Raw genomic sequence first — 15,175 nt, forward strand, 5'->3', positions numbered from 1 at the left:
CCGGACCGAAAAAAATACCGGTTCCGATCCCTGGATACTACCGGACCGGACTATCTGTGCGTGTTGACGACGTTGGCGGGCTGTCATTTAGCGTCGCTTCCTTCCACTTCGCGCGCGACAAAAGTGCAGGCAAGAAATATCGAGCGGAAAGAGAGGTTTATGCTTTGGCGTTGATCGCGTTGTATGCGTTTGCGTTGGGGCGCTCTAAAGCGTGATGACTCTTTGTCACTGTGCTCGCACGTGGACCTTATTGATATCCACGAATACTTTGTGGTGAACAATAGCTTGATTTCAAGGCAAAGAAGGCACTGGAGACATTTTTTTTTACAAGCAAATGGGTGGAGAAACCCAGACTGAGAGAGATTCAAGAGGATCACGTGCTAGCGGTTTCACAGGTGAGAACCGTGATTTGGATCCTTCATATATGTCTTATCGATTGGATTGGATTGAGGTTCTTCTGGCGCATGAGCAACTAAGGTTATAATGCGCCAACACTGTGAGATATGATCTATTTACCAGTTAAAAGAAAACGATAAATTTAAAACTGATATAAACACAAAAAAATGTACGCGAATTCAGATATCTCTCAGGTATCCAGTGTCCCTAAAAAACTTGTGAACACTGCTAAAACTGATAAGCTGCTGATCGCCCAACAAAAGGGCTGGGTGAAGAGGAATTCTATACCTGTAGAACTCAGAAAAATGAGTTTGGCGATGATGTTCCTTGAGAGGGCAGCTGATTATAACGTGAAGAACAGACAGTTGCTCGGCACAGTGCCCACACTGAGATGGGTCCTTCTGGAGAATTTAAAAAAAAAAAACATGCGTGAGAAATGTGTAGCCGATACGCAAACGAGACATGACTACTTCATAAAGCCTGTCTTTGAAAACTCTTGCAGGCTTGCCTACATTACACTTGATCAACTGTAATTTATCCTTTGTCTGTGCGTCCCAGTCCTGTTGCCATTTTAAGTTAATTGCTCTACGCAAGGCAAACGTCTGACACTGAACTGGTATGTCAAAGGGGGGGGGGATACGTTAAATAGAGTGAAAAAAGAAAAGAAAACGGAAATGTCAGCCAGGCTATTGCCAGCTTGCTATTTCGAAACAGAAATTGAAAAATAAACAAAACGAAAGAAAAAGAAAGGAACTGAAAAATATACAATAATGTTTTGGAGCTGACAGAGCACGCAGCAGCTCCATCATAAAAAATGGTTAATTAAAAGCATGGCTGTCGCTGGTTCCATACGTGACTTTGCATTTCTCAGCGTCATCTTCGACCTTTAAGAAATCCCTGCTGTAGTGAGAGGAGGAAGAAACGCAATGGAAGCGTTCTCCCAATACATCTGCTTGTTCTCCTAAACGATGAAAGATCAAAGTCACTGAAAAGGTTAGCCTGCTGTAGGAGCCGAACCCAGCTGACTAACCTTTTCAGTGACTTTCATCTTTCATCGTTCATTTCTTAGGCAATTTGAGGCTTTGTATGTATTTGTCCCTTCTATGTTGTTCCAGACTCAGAACATCAGTTCTCCCTTGTTCTTCTAAAGTTTGGCACACCGTACCATTCCTCTCCAAAAGGGGCTTGTGTAATTGTCCTTCATTTTCTTTAGTCGATCCCACACAACCTTAGTTGGGGTGTCGCTATTCATGGAGGAGACAAAGCCCTTCCATGATTCACTCTTTGCTTGTCGGCGTGTCCACCTAGCGTTTGCTCTAGCTCTCTTAAACGCCAGTAGATTTGCTGGGGTTGGATACCGGCGGAACCTGCCCCAAGCACGGTTTTGCTCTTTTCGTGTATTGCCATAGTCCTCTGACCACCAAGGCTTGCAACGCCTGGGCAGTTGACCTGATGACTGTGGAATGGACTTGGTTGTTGCTTTTACAAGAATGTCTGTGACATAGTTATTTGCATCGTTAATGTTCAGCCCAAGGATGGACTCTATAGGAAGTGTGGCTTCTTGTTTAAAGAGGCCCCAGTCTGCTAACTGTGTCTTCCAATGAGGTGGACGGGTTCTAATAGCAACTGATGGTCGATTGATCTCTAAAATGGCAGGGAAGTTATCGCTACCCTAGGGGTTGTTGACCACTGTCCATGAAATGTCCTGGAATACAAATGGACTGCACAGCGAAATATCAATGGCTTATAAAGGACTGCGAAGCAGCATTAACATGAGTAGCGTTTCCTGCATTGAGCAGGCAGATTGGCAAGGATGCTAATAATTTTTCAAATATTTTACCTCGGGTTGTCAACTTTGGAACAACCTCAGAGAAAATGATGCGCATTGAAATCTCCCAGTAGTAGAAAAGGCGATGGGAGCTGATTCATAAGATCCTCAAGCTGCCTCTGTTCAACCCTGCACTGACGACGGTAGGCATAAAGAGCATACCGTCACTACACGGTCAGTGCAGATCGGTACAGCAATGGCCTCAAGATTTGTGGAAAGTGGAACGTCTCTCGTGGGAGGTGTTGTGGCCGCGAGAATGGCCGAGCCTCCAGCAGCACGTGCCGTGTCCCTTCGGTCCTTACGATAAACGTTCCACCGCCGAAGGTGGAAAGAGGTGTCTGGAATGAAAATTTGTTTCTTAGAGACAGAAACAGACAGCATGACGTCTGTATGCATATCATGGGCATCATCAAGATTTTTCAGCAAATCCCGGCAGTTCCATTGAATAATGCTCTAGGAACTCATAAGAAATGTACAGAAAATGGAAATGAATAAGGACTGAACGACTACTCTAATGCGTAAAGACCTCGTGGAACAATTGCCCATGAATGCGGAGGGATTAAGGAGTTCGTATTCTCGGTGGAGGAACCCTTTGCTGTTGTTCCTTGGCTTTTCCTCCGCTTCGTCGGCCAGCTTTTTTCCTTCTCCGTTCTTTGGACAAGAAAAGACTTGGTAGACTCGAAGACGACTTCTGCGAGCAGCTGTCGTCGTCATCGAGATCCATGCTCTGACTCATGTTTTGAGACAGGCCCATGGCAATCCCGTCCCAAACGGAGGGGGATGCAACAACCTCCTCTGAGGTTAACATTGCATCTCTCTGGCTATTCGGCTGAGAGGCCACCGGGGAAGAACCCTCAGTGTCCCTCTCTTGTGTTGGGGAGTGTGGAAGGGAGCCCCAGAGGTCTGGTGGCCGTGGCCCCCTTCCCGAACAATACTCTCATCTCCTTAAATAGCGACCGGTTGTATAATCTCTCATCCAGTTTGGCACTGATGATGTCCGTCGCATGACGAACGAAACATCTGAGTAAAACTTGTTATTTTGTTATGGTAAGTCGGTGTTCTCAACTTCTTTGTCCACTCTGAGTGGTGCCAATCCCCTGCGCACCACATCAGAGGAGGTTCCTTCCTTTTGGAACACCAGTTGTGCCTTTTCTACAGCGTACGTGATGTTTTGTTCAGTTTTCAGTTTGAGGATCTGTTTCTCCTCCTTCCAACAAGGACACGATCTGCAGTAAACAGGGTGCTTACCCTTGGAATTGGTACACTGAAAGTCATGGTTGCACGACTCTCACGAATGGTCTTTGTCGGCGCACTTAGCACAGACGGGCTGCCCACGGCACACCTGACAGCCGTGGCCAAACCGCTGGCACTTGTGATCAGCGACTCGGATTTAGGATGTAAGCCCTCACATTGCAACTGAGGTAACCGGCTTTGTTTGTTATTGGCAGCTTCTGGAGCTTCAAAGAAAGAATGACGTGCTTTGTTGGGATTTCTTTCCCATCCCTACGCATGACTATTCGCTTTACGGCTACCACGTCGTGCTGTTTTAGGCCTTCTTGGAGTTCCGATTCCGAACAGTCAGGAACGTCGCTCTCAGAAGTTACTCCTTTAACAATGTTCAAACTCCGGTGTGAACTTACTGTGACAGATATCCCACTGATGCTTATCAGCAAAAAAAGTGCACTGCTTTGCTCTCGCTTTTCAACGTGTACTTGGATATCTCCAGAACCCAGTTTCTTGGCATTGTATTCTTTACCGATGAGCTGTTCAAGTGCTTTCGCTATTACAAAAGGAGACATCTTTGACAGTGGTCTTTTGTCATCATTAGAGTGGACAACGAGAAACTTTGCAAACCATGGTTCCGGTATTGAGGTAGATAGATCAATTTGCTGGTACTCTGTGCGGGACGGTTTCTGATTCCGATCTCGGTGTTTTAACGAAGAGGAATCTATAGAGGAAAAATAAATATTCGATGCAAGGGTCCTGCCAGCCCACCGCGGAGCCCAACCAGGGGACCGCGTTTGACGCAGTAGCAGGTACGCCTGCACTATACTCGAGTGCAGCCGCCGTCCGATTTCCGCCAGTTTGTGTGGCGACACAAATTCTCCTGATGTGCATATCCCAATGCGGCATTACCGAGGATTTTCGTTTGTCGGAATATGTCACCTTCGTTTCCGAGCCACTTGGAAGAAGAAGCAGAGCAGCGCTCTTCGTGCGCTCCGATATACCTGCAATACAAAACCGCGTGCGGATAACATGGGCTGGCGAATACGTATGCTGTACCGTTCGTTTGGGTTCTCTTGACATCACGGTCGTCTCCTTATACATCCCGCTGGCAACTCATTACAATGTGGATGACTTGGGCGTCCTACTGAACAGCACTCCCTCTCCGTATGTCGTCTGTGGGGACTTCAACGCCCATAACATCATCTGGGGCAGCACACGCTCGGATATGAGATGGGAGAGGCTTGCTGCCCTGTTTCAAGAACGGGATCTTAGGCTTCTCAATGATGGCTCCCCTACTTTTATACAAGGCGCACTACTTTCATCGTGCTTGGATCTAGCAGCCATGTCGGCGTCGATAGCGCATCGTTTCACCTGGTGCATTGGCGCAGACACGCTCGGGAGTGACCACCTGCCCATACTGCTTAACATCCGCGGCGCCCGCCGGCCCCACGCTAGTCACTGCATCAAGCGGACCAACTGGGAGAGTTACACGACTGCTCTCGAATCCACTTTCGCCGCCAATACGCCCGACAGCGAAAGTGGCTTTTCTCGGGCAATCACTGATGCAGCGAAATTTGCTACAAGCGTTATCCGCGTCCCCGTCCATTTGTCTGCGGTTGATGCCGCATATGAGAGGCTCCGTGCCATTCGTCGTCGCTCTGAGCACAGAGCTCGTCGCACCCAACTTCCAACTCACCAAGCTGAGGCTCAACGGATCCAGAAGGCAATTCAAAGGCGTCTACGTAAGTTAGCGCGCGACCGCTGGCGGAACTTCGCTGCATCTTTGTCACCCCGTACACCGATGTCACGTACATGAACCGTGCTCAGGGGGCTTTCTGCCCCAGTTACTCAGCGGAACCCATTCCTATCCTTATCACTAGCTTCCGGACGCTCAGTTCTGCAGATCGCTGAGGAGTACTGAGCACCTTTCACCACGCTCTCAGCCTCTGCGCTGTCTTCTGCAAGTCATATCCCTATAGTGCTGGATTCCCCTTCAGACCCTGCCTTGGACGTACCTTTCTCGCTTGTTGAGCTTGAATTCGTCCTGAGGAATTCCCCCCAACACACGTCGCCTGGAGCTGACCAGGTGACGTACAAAGCTTTCCGGAATCTCCCCTTATGTGGGCGTCGGCTCCTCTTGAGGTTCTTTAACAGAACCTGGCGGACAGGTGAAGTTCCACGCGGATGGAAAACTGCAATGGTTGTTCCTCTTGCAGGTCGCCGCATAATATTGATTCCTTTCGCCCGATTGCCCTCACAAGCTGCGTTGCGAAGACAATGGAGCGCATGGTTTTCCGCCGCTTGAACTGGTACCTGGAAAGCACGCGCTTTTTTCCTGAGGTGATGGCAGGCTTTCGTCAGGGACGTTCAGCACTTGACAACGTACTCGATCTCGTCGCTGAAGTTCAAGTTCGCAGGGCTCTTGTATGTGACCACATTCCTGGCTTTCTGAAGAAAAACTCTGTACCTCCCGTTGTTGCTCACCAACTTACACTGGAGCACCCTAACTCAGCGTACTTTCAACGACTCCCTGTGTACATTGATGGATCAGTGTCTCAAGGCGGATCCACTGCAGCCTTTTATGTGCCACATGAAAATCTTGAACTGGCGCACAAGCTCCCCTACGAAACGTCATCTACTGAGTCCGAGCTCTTCGCCATACTGACCGCGTTGAACCACATACCGGTATCAGCGCCTGGCGCTTGTGTTGTGTTCACGGAAAGTAAGGTGGCGCTAGAAGTTCTAGCAGATTATTGTTCCAGCACAATCGGCGGCCTGGACACCATGATAGTCGCAATATACAACCGACTTCTATCCTTTGGTCATAGCCTGTGTTTCCAATGGGTACCCAGTCACACCGGCCTGCACGGAAACACCCGCGCAGACGCCTTAGCACGTCGGGCACATGGGGACGGTACCTCCAATAACTGTCTCCTACCACTTTCAGCCTCATCATGTCGGTTACAGACACAGCGACTCCGTCATAACACACTCGGCAGTTTCAAGAGGATGCTGTCCGACTGAACGACCATCTCCGGTCTCCTCTACTTCTCTGTAAAATGGGTTTTCTCCAGTCGCCCAGATGCCTCACCTGCGCTGTTGAAGCTGATGTTCCACACCTTCTCCTCGACTGTCACAGATTCGACACCCCTCGAGCCACGCTGAGACGACGCCTAGTCGAGCTGCGGGGCACGGACTTTTTTCTGGCCACTGTGCTCGGCCCAGTACGACATCAGACACAGCGGTCTGTGACCAAAGCAGTTCTGACTTTCTTGACCGATTCAGGTCTGATGAACAGCCTGTGAACTCAGTCGTGCAATCTCATTCTTCTGTGCCCCACTCTCACCCTCAACGCATTAAACTCATGCTTTCCTTTTAAGACTGCCCAAGGTTGAGACTTGCCGCCAAAGAATATGAGAAGGAGAAGAGATAGAGGAAGAGAAGAAGAAAGAAAAAGGAATGAAAAGCGAGATGCCGAGTAGCTGAATAGCCCTGGCCGGGCCTTCCAGGACCACCCGTCTATGGGAAGCAGGGGCCAAAGCAGTGTGTTGTTTTCCCGGAGGGGCCCCGAAGAGTCCAATCAAACCTCCGAGTCCACTCAACTGCCAGGATCCCCCTTTCCCCAGACACGGGAAAGCCACGCACAGCTATACGTGGGGGTCTTCCTCCTGCGACGACCCAACTGTGGGTGCAGGAGGGGACTACTGCGGCTGCTGCCGGGCGATGGGGGCGCCAAGTTCCCGACGCCGGGATATGTCTTACCCTAACAATGAGGTATCACAACATAAAGATGCAATGTTGTACAAAAATATACGACAATATTATAATTATACTTCGATAATACGACATTGCATGCAACGGCTATACTCGAAGTGATTACGGATGAGATTACATACTTTTAAAATACACTTGTCAATTCTTGTCATACTAATTTCAATACAAATACGTTCACTGAAACATTGGATATTTCGGTGTTCAAAAAACAAGCGATTCTCTTACTTCTAATTTCTCTGTTTGTACATATTGCGTCTCACAGTGCTGTCGCAGGCACATTCATATGACGCTAGATGTACGTGGAAAAATTAAATAAGTAAAGCAACATTAAGATATTGAGGATGTGGAAGCCTGAGTAAACTATAGTCCACACTAGACTCCGACAGAAGGGGAAAAACAGTGTTTACTGCGCGGTGCCACTTCGGCACTGCCCGAAAGGAACAGACAGCTCGAGAGAGAAGAAGCAGTCCTCGAGGACCGTGACCATCGTTAGATGGCGGTGGCGCTACAGGCTCCCCCTTCTAGAAGCACGGAGAGCGAGCACACAAAAAGGGTCAAAAGCCGAAGGGAGGTAGGCGGTTCCGAGTCCCAGTGCACCCGGCGAGACGGGGACGAAACCGGAGTCACGGGGGAGGGGACCGGAGAGACGGGGCTGAAAACGCTGCACAAGACGGGATGTCCATGTACGCGGGCATAACGCGATCCGTTGAAACCACCTCGGAGCGCCCGTTGATGAGGAGGGTGAAGGATTTCGGACGGCGACTTTGGACGAGGTAGGGGCCGTCGTATGGGTTCTGCAGGGGCTGCCGATGGCCGTCGTGCCGTACGAAGACATGTGTCGGCGTTGCCAGGTCGGGGTGCACAAAGATGCGACGATCGGATGAGGGTCGGTAAGACGGCGCCCGCAGGATGGCACAGGATGAGGAGAGCCGGGTGGCAAAATCTTGCGGGTCGGGCAGAGGCTGAGGTGCGCCGGGAGTGAAGAATTCACCGGGAAGGCGAAAGGGGCCGCAGTACAGCAAATCTGCTTCGGAAACACCGCAGTCTTTGATGGCGCTGCGGATACCGAGCAGAACCAGGGGAAAGTGCTCGGACCAACGTTCCGGAAACTCAGAGGTCTTCAGGGCTGCCTTGAGCTGTCTATGGAGCCTCTCCACGAGCCCGTTAGAGCAGGGATGATATGCAGTGGTGAGACGTGCTGGGCTTCCAGGAATCTGCATACCTCGGCGAAAAGGCGGGAAGTAAATTGGCGACCGCGGTTAGTGGTGATAGTGGCTGGCGCACCGAACCGGGATACCCATGTGGTGAGAAATGCACCACAGACAGTAGCGGCGGTAATGTCGGGAATGGGGTAAGCTTCGGGCCATCGGGAAAACCGGTCAACACATGTTAGAAGGTAGGTGTTACCCGAAGAAGGTGGAAGGGGACCGACGAGGTCGATGTGGATGTGCCCTAAACGGGCTTCGGGCACGGGGAAGGCAGCGGAGAGCGACGACGTGTGACGGTGCACGTTGGCTCGTTGGCATGCCGGACATGTGCGGGTCCAGTGACGTACGTCCTTCTGCATGCTGGGCCACAGGGAACGGGTGGAGATAAGACGCTGCGTGGCGCGTATACCGGGGTCGGCGAGGCAGTGGAACGCGTCGAAGACCTGGCGTCGAAATGCCCGAGGGACATACGGTCTGGGCGTTCCCGTTGAAGTCTCACAGAGAAGGGGTTGAGCGCCGACAGGCAATGGGACTATTTTGATGGTTAGGTTGTTCGGCGTCGCGCAGAGTTGCTTGAGTTCCGGATCGTCAGTCTGTGCGCCTCGCAATCCGCTTTCGCCCTCGACATGGCCGGTGCCCCGTGACAGAACAGATGGAACGCGGACGAGCCCCAACAGAGGCGGCGCTCTTTGACGTCGCGGGTGCTCGGGCGCGTTTCCTGTCCGGTGTCGCACTGGGAGGGTGGGGTAGGATTAGCTTTGCGAGATGGTTCAATGTTGCTCCTTGGATCCCTTCCCTCGTGTGGACGGGGAGCAAGGGCAGCATAGTCAATGGCTGGAGGTGGAGATGATGTGACCGCCGATACATGGAGACGCGACAGCGCATCGGCTACTTGGTTGGATTCGCCAGAAATGTGGCGAACGTCGGTGGTAAACTCGCTGATGAAAGCGAGATGCCTGATCTCACGAGGTGAAAGCGAGGCGCTAGAGGATTTAATGACGAAAGTCAGCGGCTTATGGTCCGTGAAAACGGTGAAGGGTCGCCCCTCGAGGAAATGACGGAAGTGCCTTAAGGTTAGGTAGACGGCAAGCAGCTCGCGGCCGAAAGTGCTGTACCGTTTCTCCGCAGCCGTGAGCTTGCGAGAGAAAAACCTCAATGGGACGGACTGGCCCTGATCGTCGAGTTGATGTAGGGCTGCGCCTACTGCCACTTTTGAGGCGTCCACCACGAGGTACGTCGGTGCGTTCGGGATAGGATGGGCGAGCAGCGTAGCCTCGGACAACATCTTTTTAACCTGCTGAAACGCTTGCTCAGCCTGAGCTGTCCACACGAGTGTTTTAATGGAACGATTGGTGCCAGAAAGGAGGTCGAAAAGTGGGGCAAGTAGACGTGCACGGCCGGGAAGGAACCTTCGATAAAAATTTACCAACCCAAGGAATTGGCGGAGCTTGCAATGAGTTTGTGGCTGGGGGAAATCGTCAATAGCTTGCACCTTCGTGCGGAGTGGCGTGACCCCCTCCGAGTTGATGTGATGACCAAGAAAATCTATGCTGTGTACGCCGAACTCGCACTTGGAAGCATTTATGACGACCCCGAATTCCTGGAGACGCTGGAACAGTTGACGCAGGTGTGATTCGTGCTCCTCGGGCGGTGAACCCGCGACCAGGATGTCGTCGTTGTATGCGAAACAGAATAGTAAATCTCTAACAACCTGGTCGATGAAGCGCTGGAAGCTCTGGGCCGCGTTCCGGAGGCCAAACGGCATGCGGACATACTCGAACAGGCCGAAAGGTGTTGTGGTGGCGGTCTTCGGGATGTCCGCAGGCTCTACCGGAATCTGATGATAGGCTGATGATCGCTGATGATCTGATGATCGCTTTTTAACCTTCTGATGATAGGCCTTTACGAGGTCGACCTTTGAGAACGTAGTGGCACCATGAAGATGGCCGGTGAACTCCTGGATATGCGGCACAGGGTAACGATCGGGGATGGTTATGGCGTTTAAAGCTCTATAATCGCCGCAAGGCCGCCAGTCCCCCGGATCCTTCTTCGGGACCATATGCAAGGCCGATGCCCATGGACTGCTGGAAGGTCGGACGATACCGAGGGCAAGCATGTGGTCAAACTCCCGGTGAGCGATCGCCAGGCGCTCGGGAGGGAGACGCCGGGGACGACCGTGAACTGGCGGACCTTTGGTGAGCATGTGGTGAGTAATCGAATGGCGCGCTGGAGCATCCGGAGGTGGAGGACGTGTGATCTCCGGGAACTCGTCCAGAATGGCGAGGAAATTGGGAGAAGTAGAGGGGCGGCGGAAGGTCGGACTGACTGTTTTCAAGGTAGTTGTGACGCCTTGGACCTTCAAACCCGTGACGGCGTCGAAGAGCTGCTGGCGCTTCACGTCGACAAGCAAGTCAAAGTGCCGCAGAAAATCCGCGCCAAGAATAGGGTGGGGAACGTCGGCAACCATGAAGAGCCACTGAAAGGTTCTGCGAAGACCGAGGTACAAGGTCAGCGATCGTCGGTCATAGCATGTAATTGGTGAGGAATTGACCGCCTGCAAGCTGAAACTGGGGTCGGGGCGTAATCGGTGAGGCGACTCTGGAGGCACAATACTGACGTCCGCTCCCGTGTCGACGAGAAATCTTGCGTTGTTAATCTTGTCCCGAATAAAGAACAGGCGGGTTCCCGCTGCTGCCACACCAGCTGCTGCCGCCCTCAGTTGCTGGTTGGACCGTTTCCCGGCCAGCTGCACGGGGGTTTGCATGTCTGAGCTCTGTCGCCAAAATTAAAGTGGTACCAGCAAAACGGCCTGTCCTCCGAATGAACGGGTGAGGGGAAACGGCGACGGCTGGAGTAACGGCGCCGTCGGGTATCTTGGCGACCGACGGGAGAGGGGGACCTGCTGCGGGTGGAAATGCCGGCCACCATTGCCGTGAGATTCGCCATGGCGGCGTTCATGTTCTGTAACGTTGCAGTCATGGCTGCCATTGCAGCAGGTATGCCAGAGAGGTCGATGTCAAGACGCGCAGGAGGGGGCGTGTGGCCAAGGGAGGCTATGGTAGCCGATGCCGCCGGCGATTGTATACGGTCAGCAAGCTTGGCAAGGTCGTCTAAGGAAGTGCTGCCTGCCGCAGCAGGGATGCGGCGTGCTTCCGCAAGCAGACGTTGCAGAAACAGTTCTTGGAGAAGCGATGAATCTAGAGTCGCCAACTAGAGCTCGCATCCGTCGAAGAAGCTGGGTTGGCTTCTGGTCGCGGAGCTCTTCGTTGGGGAGAAGCTGCTGCAGGCGACGTTGGGAAGACATTGTTGTTCTTGAGGGTGTCGTAGGGCTTGTCGAGGGGTGGTTGGAGAATAATATCGCGGATCTCCGCCGCGGTATCGGCAGGCAAAGCCCCAAGGACATACTCGTACTTGGTAATCTGCGACGAAATGTTTCGGTCGGAAAATTGAGCATCGGCCTGGGCGAACCATAGCTGCGGGGTCGTGAGCCCAATAAGGTGGTAGACGCAGGGACAGAGTTCCTTCTACGGAAGGTAGGGGACTGGTGGGCAAGGGGCCTAACGTTGGCGGTGCCAGGTCCGGTTGGTGCTGAATCGGAGTGTTCATACCAAGTTCAGTAGCAGTAGTAGTGAGGCCGGAGCGAAGCGTTGGCATTCGAAGCCGTGAGAAAAAGCAGGGCGTTCGCCGTTCGGGTCACCAGAGATGTGGAAGCCTGAGGAAACTAGTTCGCACTAGACTCCGACAGAAGGGGAGAAACAGGGTTTACTGCGCGGTGCAGAAAGGAACAGACAGCTCGACAGAGAAGAAGCAGTCCTCGAGGACCGTGACCATCGTTAGATGGCGGTGGCGCTACAAGGGGAAGTGGGTGTACAGGTGTGTTCCTAGTAAATCACTGATAGCATGCACACTCCACAAAACTGCTTCATGTTCTCCGTTTCATATTTCGAACACTTTTGGAGGTGATTTGGAGGTGATTCATTCACAAGCATTGTCTGCACCACGTCTCAAGGTGTGGATTTTGTTTTAAAAAGATGGGTGAATTGTGACAGCCCACTGCAACAGCATTGCAGGACGTGGTGAGGTCTGCTTGCGCATAGGACGTATCAGAAGATGCCCAGGAGTTTAGACTCCCGAAAGAATCGTGTCAGCGCAGACGTGACTACAGCGAGCTGAGTAGGGCCAAGTAGCACCGCGGGGGAAAGTTCTCGGTAGCCTCGATGAGCAAGGCGGCGCCGGAGACTCGACCGGTGATCTTCGTACCGCTGGCAGGCAAGGAGTATGTGTGGCACGTCAGCTTTTACGTGGCACGTGGGGCAAAGAGGCGATGGATGCTGACTCACCTTAAATACGAGGAGTGGAGTTCGTGCCACATTCAGCCGCAGCCGATGAAGCAACGATTCCTCGATGCGTGGGATGCGGCAAGGCACAGCGTATGTCATTAAAGGGTCAATGGATTTAAGGAAGGCATTGGTTCATATAGCTTCTTGCTGAAAGAGCTGTGTGCGGTTGGCAATGAAGCGGCCGATTTTCAGCTGGCACGTAGAGTGAGCAAGGGGAAGGACGGTTGTTTGCTCAGTGTCGTGGGCTTGCCGAGCAAGAGCGTCAGCACGATCATTGCCCGAAATTCCGACATGGAATCGATTGGAACACCACGCCGTATCCCAGAGATACAAGTTCAGAGTGCAGGGCGATGATCGTAGTGCAGGTGTCACTGATGACTGCAGCAGGCCAGTATGTGAATGCCTCGGCCTCAGCAGATGACATAAGAGGAAGCTTGAAGCCGTGCTCAACTCCATCCTCTGCGGTGCAGAAGGCAGTAGACGATCCAACTAGAGAGACTGAAGCATTGGTGTATACTTGTGTTCGATGCCGATGGTAACTGTAGATGTGGTGCACGATGAGTTGGTAGGCCACAACCTTCTTTTTCCTAAGGCCCGGAATTGATGTTTGTACAGTGGTGTAGTGGAGTGTCCACATGGGTGGAGCATAAGATGTCCCGGCCGAGGTTGAGGGGATGTTGCCTCGTAAACGGCAAATAGCTTGACCGAATGCAGATGCGGGATAACGTTGCGCAATGTCACAGAGGTAATGGGCTGGATGGCGGGCAAGACAGCGTGAGTTCGCGTGTAAGGAGACACTATCGCAAAGAATAAGCACCGATGACTTGCATGGGTCTCCCAAAACAGAGAAGGTTTCCGTTGTCTTTGGCACACCCAAAGAGAGACGGAGGCCTCGGGTTTGAATATTGAGCACCTCCCACTCGTGAGTGTTGGAGATCCCATGAAGGACAGGCAGGCTATAGCGCATAACGCCAAGCAACAGGGCGCAATGCACACGATGGATGCACAGGACGCGCCCCATGTGGATCCACAGAGGTGCTGGAGCACATTGCAGTAGATGCGGGGAGTAGTAGAAAGGGAGTTGATCTGCCGCGATCATGTCAGTCCCCTGTCAATGATTATGCCTAGGTACCGATGATGTGAGACATTGTTCAGTGTAGAGCCAGCTAGCAGGAGGGGGTATTTGGTGAAGGATCGGCGCGTGAATGCCATTGCTACTGTCTTAGCCGGCGAGACAGACAACCCACGGTCAGCAAGATATGCCACAATAAGGTCTAAGGCATGCTGCAGACGACGCTCGATGGCATCACGGCGCGCTACAGAGGTCCATACGCATATGTCATCAGCATAGATCGTGATATGGGTATGCGTAGGCAGAAGAGAAGGGAGGTGTGTCAGGACGACATTAAACAGGAACGGGCTGGGTATGCTCCCCTGTGGAACTCCACGATGCACAGAGCAGTTGGCACTGTCACCATCTGCTATGCGCACGAACACACACCTGTCACAGAGGAAGGCTTGCAACCATGCAGGGGTACAGCCGCGCACACCAGCTTCTTGAAGCGATGCGACGACAACATCATGGAGAACACTGTCGTACGATGATGATGATGATTCGGAGTTTAATGGCGCAAGGGCAGCTTAGGCCATAATGCGCCAAGACACATGTTGAGCGTGTACTTAGACTAAAATTATAATGATTATATTAAAACCAGACAGAAATCAAAAAGGCACAGTGAGAGAAATGGGATGGATTACAGATCATGCAGTTGACCGATGTCCTTTAAAAACTACAGTAATAAACAGTGAACAGATAAAACAGTGCGCCCGAACCGCGAAGCGCGCGCGCGGGCCCAGTCTCGCGGTTTGGACTCGCGACGCGCGCGATTTCCCGCGGCGCGAGCGCAACGCGGACCCGTTCTCGCGGATTGGACGCGCGCGATTCCCCGAGTGAGCGCACTGTTTTATCACTTAAACAGCAACAGAGCTGACATCGTAGTACCCTCGCGATAAATCTTTTATTCCAGCGCCGGCAGAATGTATTCAGAAAAGGCTTCGGGTGTGTAAGGTCAGCCCAAGGCGTGTTGATAGGAGCGCGCTGCTCTGTTGGGTACCCAAGCTTGCAGCCAGCGATGCTGGAATGATTATTTTATTTGATTTTATTTGGAGTCATTATCGGCTCACCGGCTATTTAGTGAAGACCTATGAACACGGTTTGGTTTAAAAATGATGAGAGCTACAGTGTGTAGCGAATGATGTTCACATTTACGCGTCTGTATAATGATCGCTGCGTAGAAGCACGGCACCGTTTTCTTCGTAGCGAACATGCTTTCCTTTCTTTCTTTATTGGTTCGCGCCGGCTGAGTGGCGACATCCTATTACATCCGGAACGAGGACCGATT

At 52.1% G+C, this 15,175-nt stretch overlaps 1 protein-coding gene across 1 annotated transcript; it reads right to left on the reverse strand.

Annotated features, from left to right (window-relative positions):
* Nucleotides 1–7,848: 7,848 nt before the first annotated feature.
* LOC135376101 (uncharacterized) lies at nt 7,849–8,445 on the reverse strand. Its single transcript, XM_064608674.1, has one exon. The coding sequence runs from the start codon at nt 8,443–8,445 to the stop codon at nt 7,849–7,851; it is 597 nt and encodes a 198-aa protein (XP_064464744.1).
* Between the last annotated feature and the right edge of the window lie 6,730 nt (nt 8,446–15,175).

This window comes from Ornithodoros turicata, unplaced genomic scaffold (genome assembly GCF_037126465.1).
Source record: "Ornithodoros turicata isolate Travis unplaced genomic scaffold, ASM3712646v1 ctg00001032.1, whole genome shotgun sequence".
Taxonomy (NCBI): Eukaryota; Metazoa; Arthropoda; class Arachnida; order Ixodida; family Argasidae; genus Ornithodoros; species Ornithodoros turicata.

Coding starts and splice junctions, on each gene's coding strand:
- LOC135376101 (XM_064608674.1), bottom strand. CDS start 8,445: ATGCAGATTCCTGGAAGCCCAGCACGTCTCACCACTGCATATCATCCC.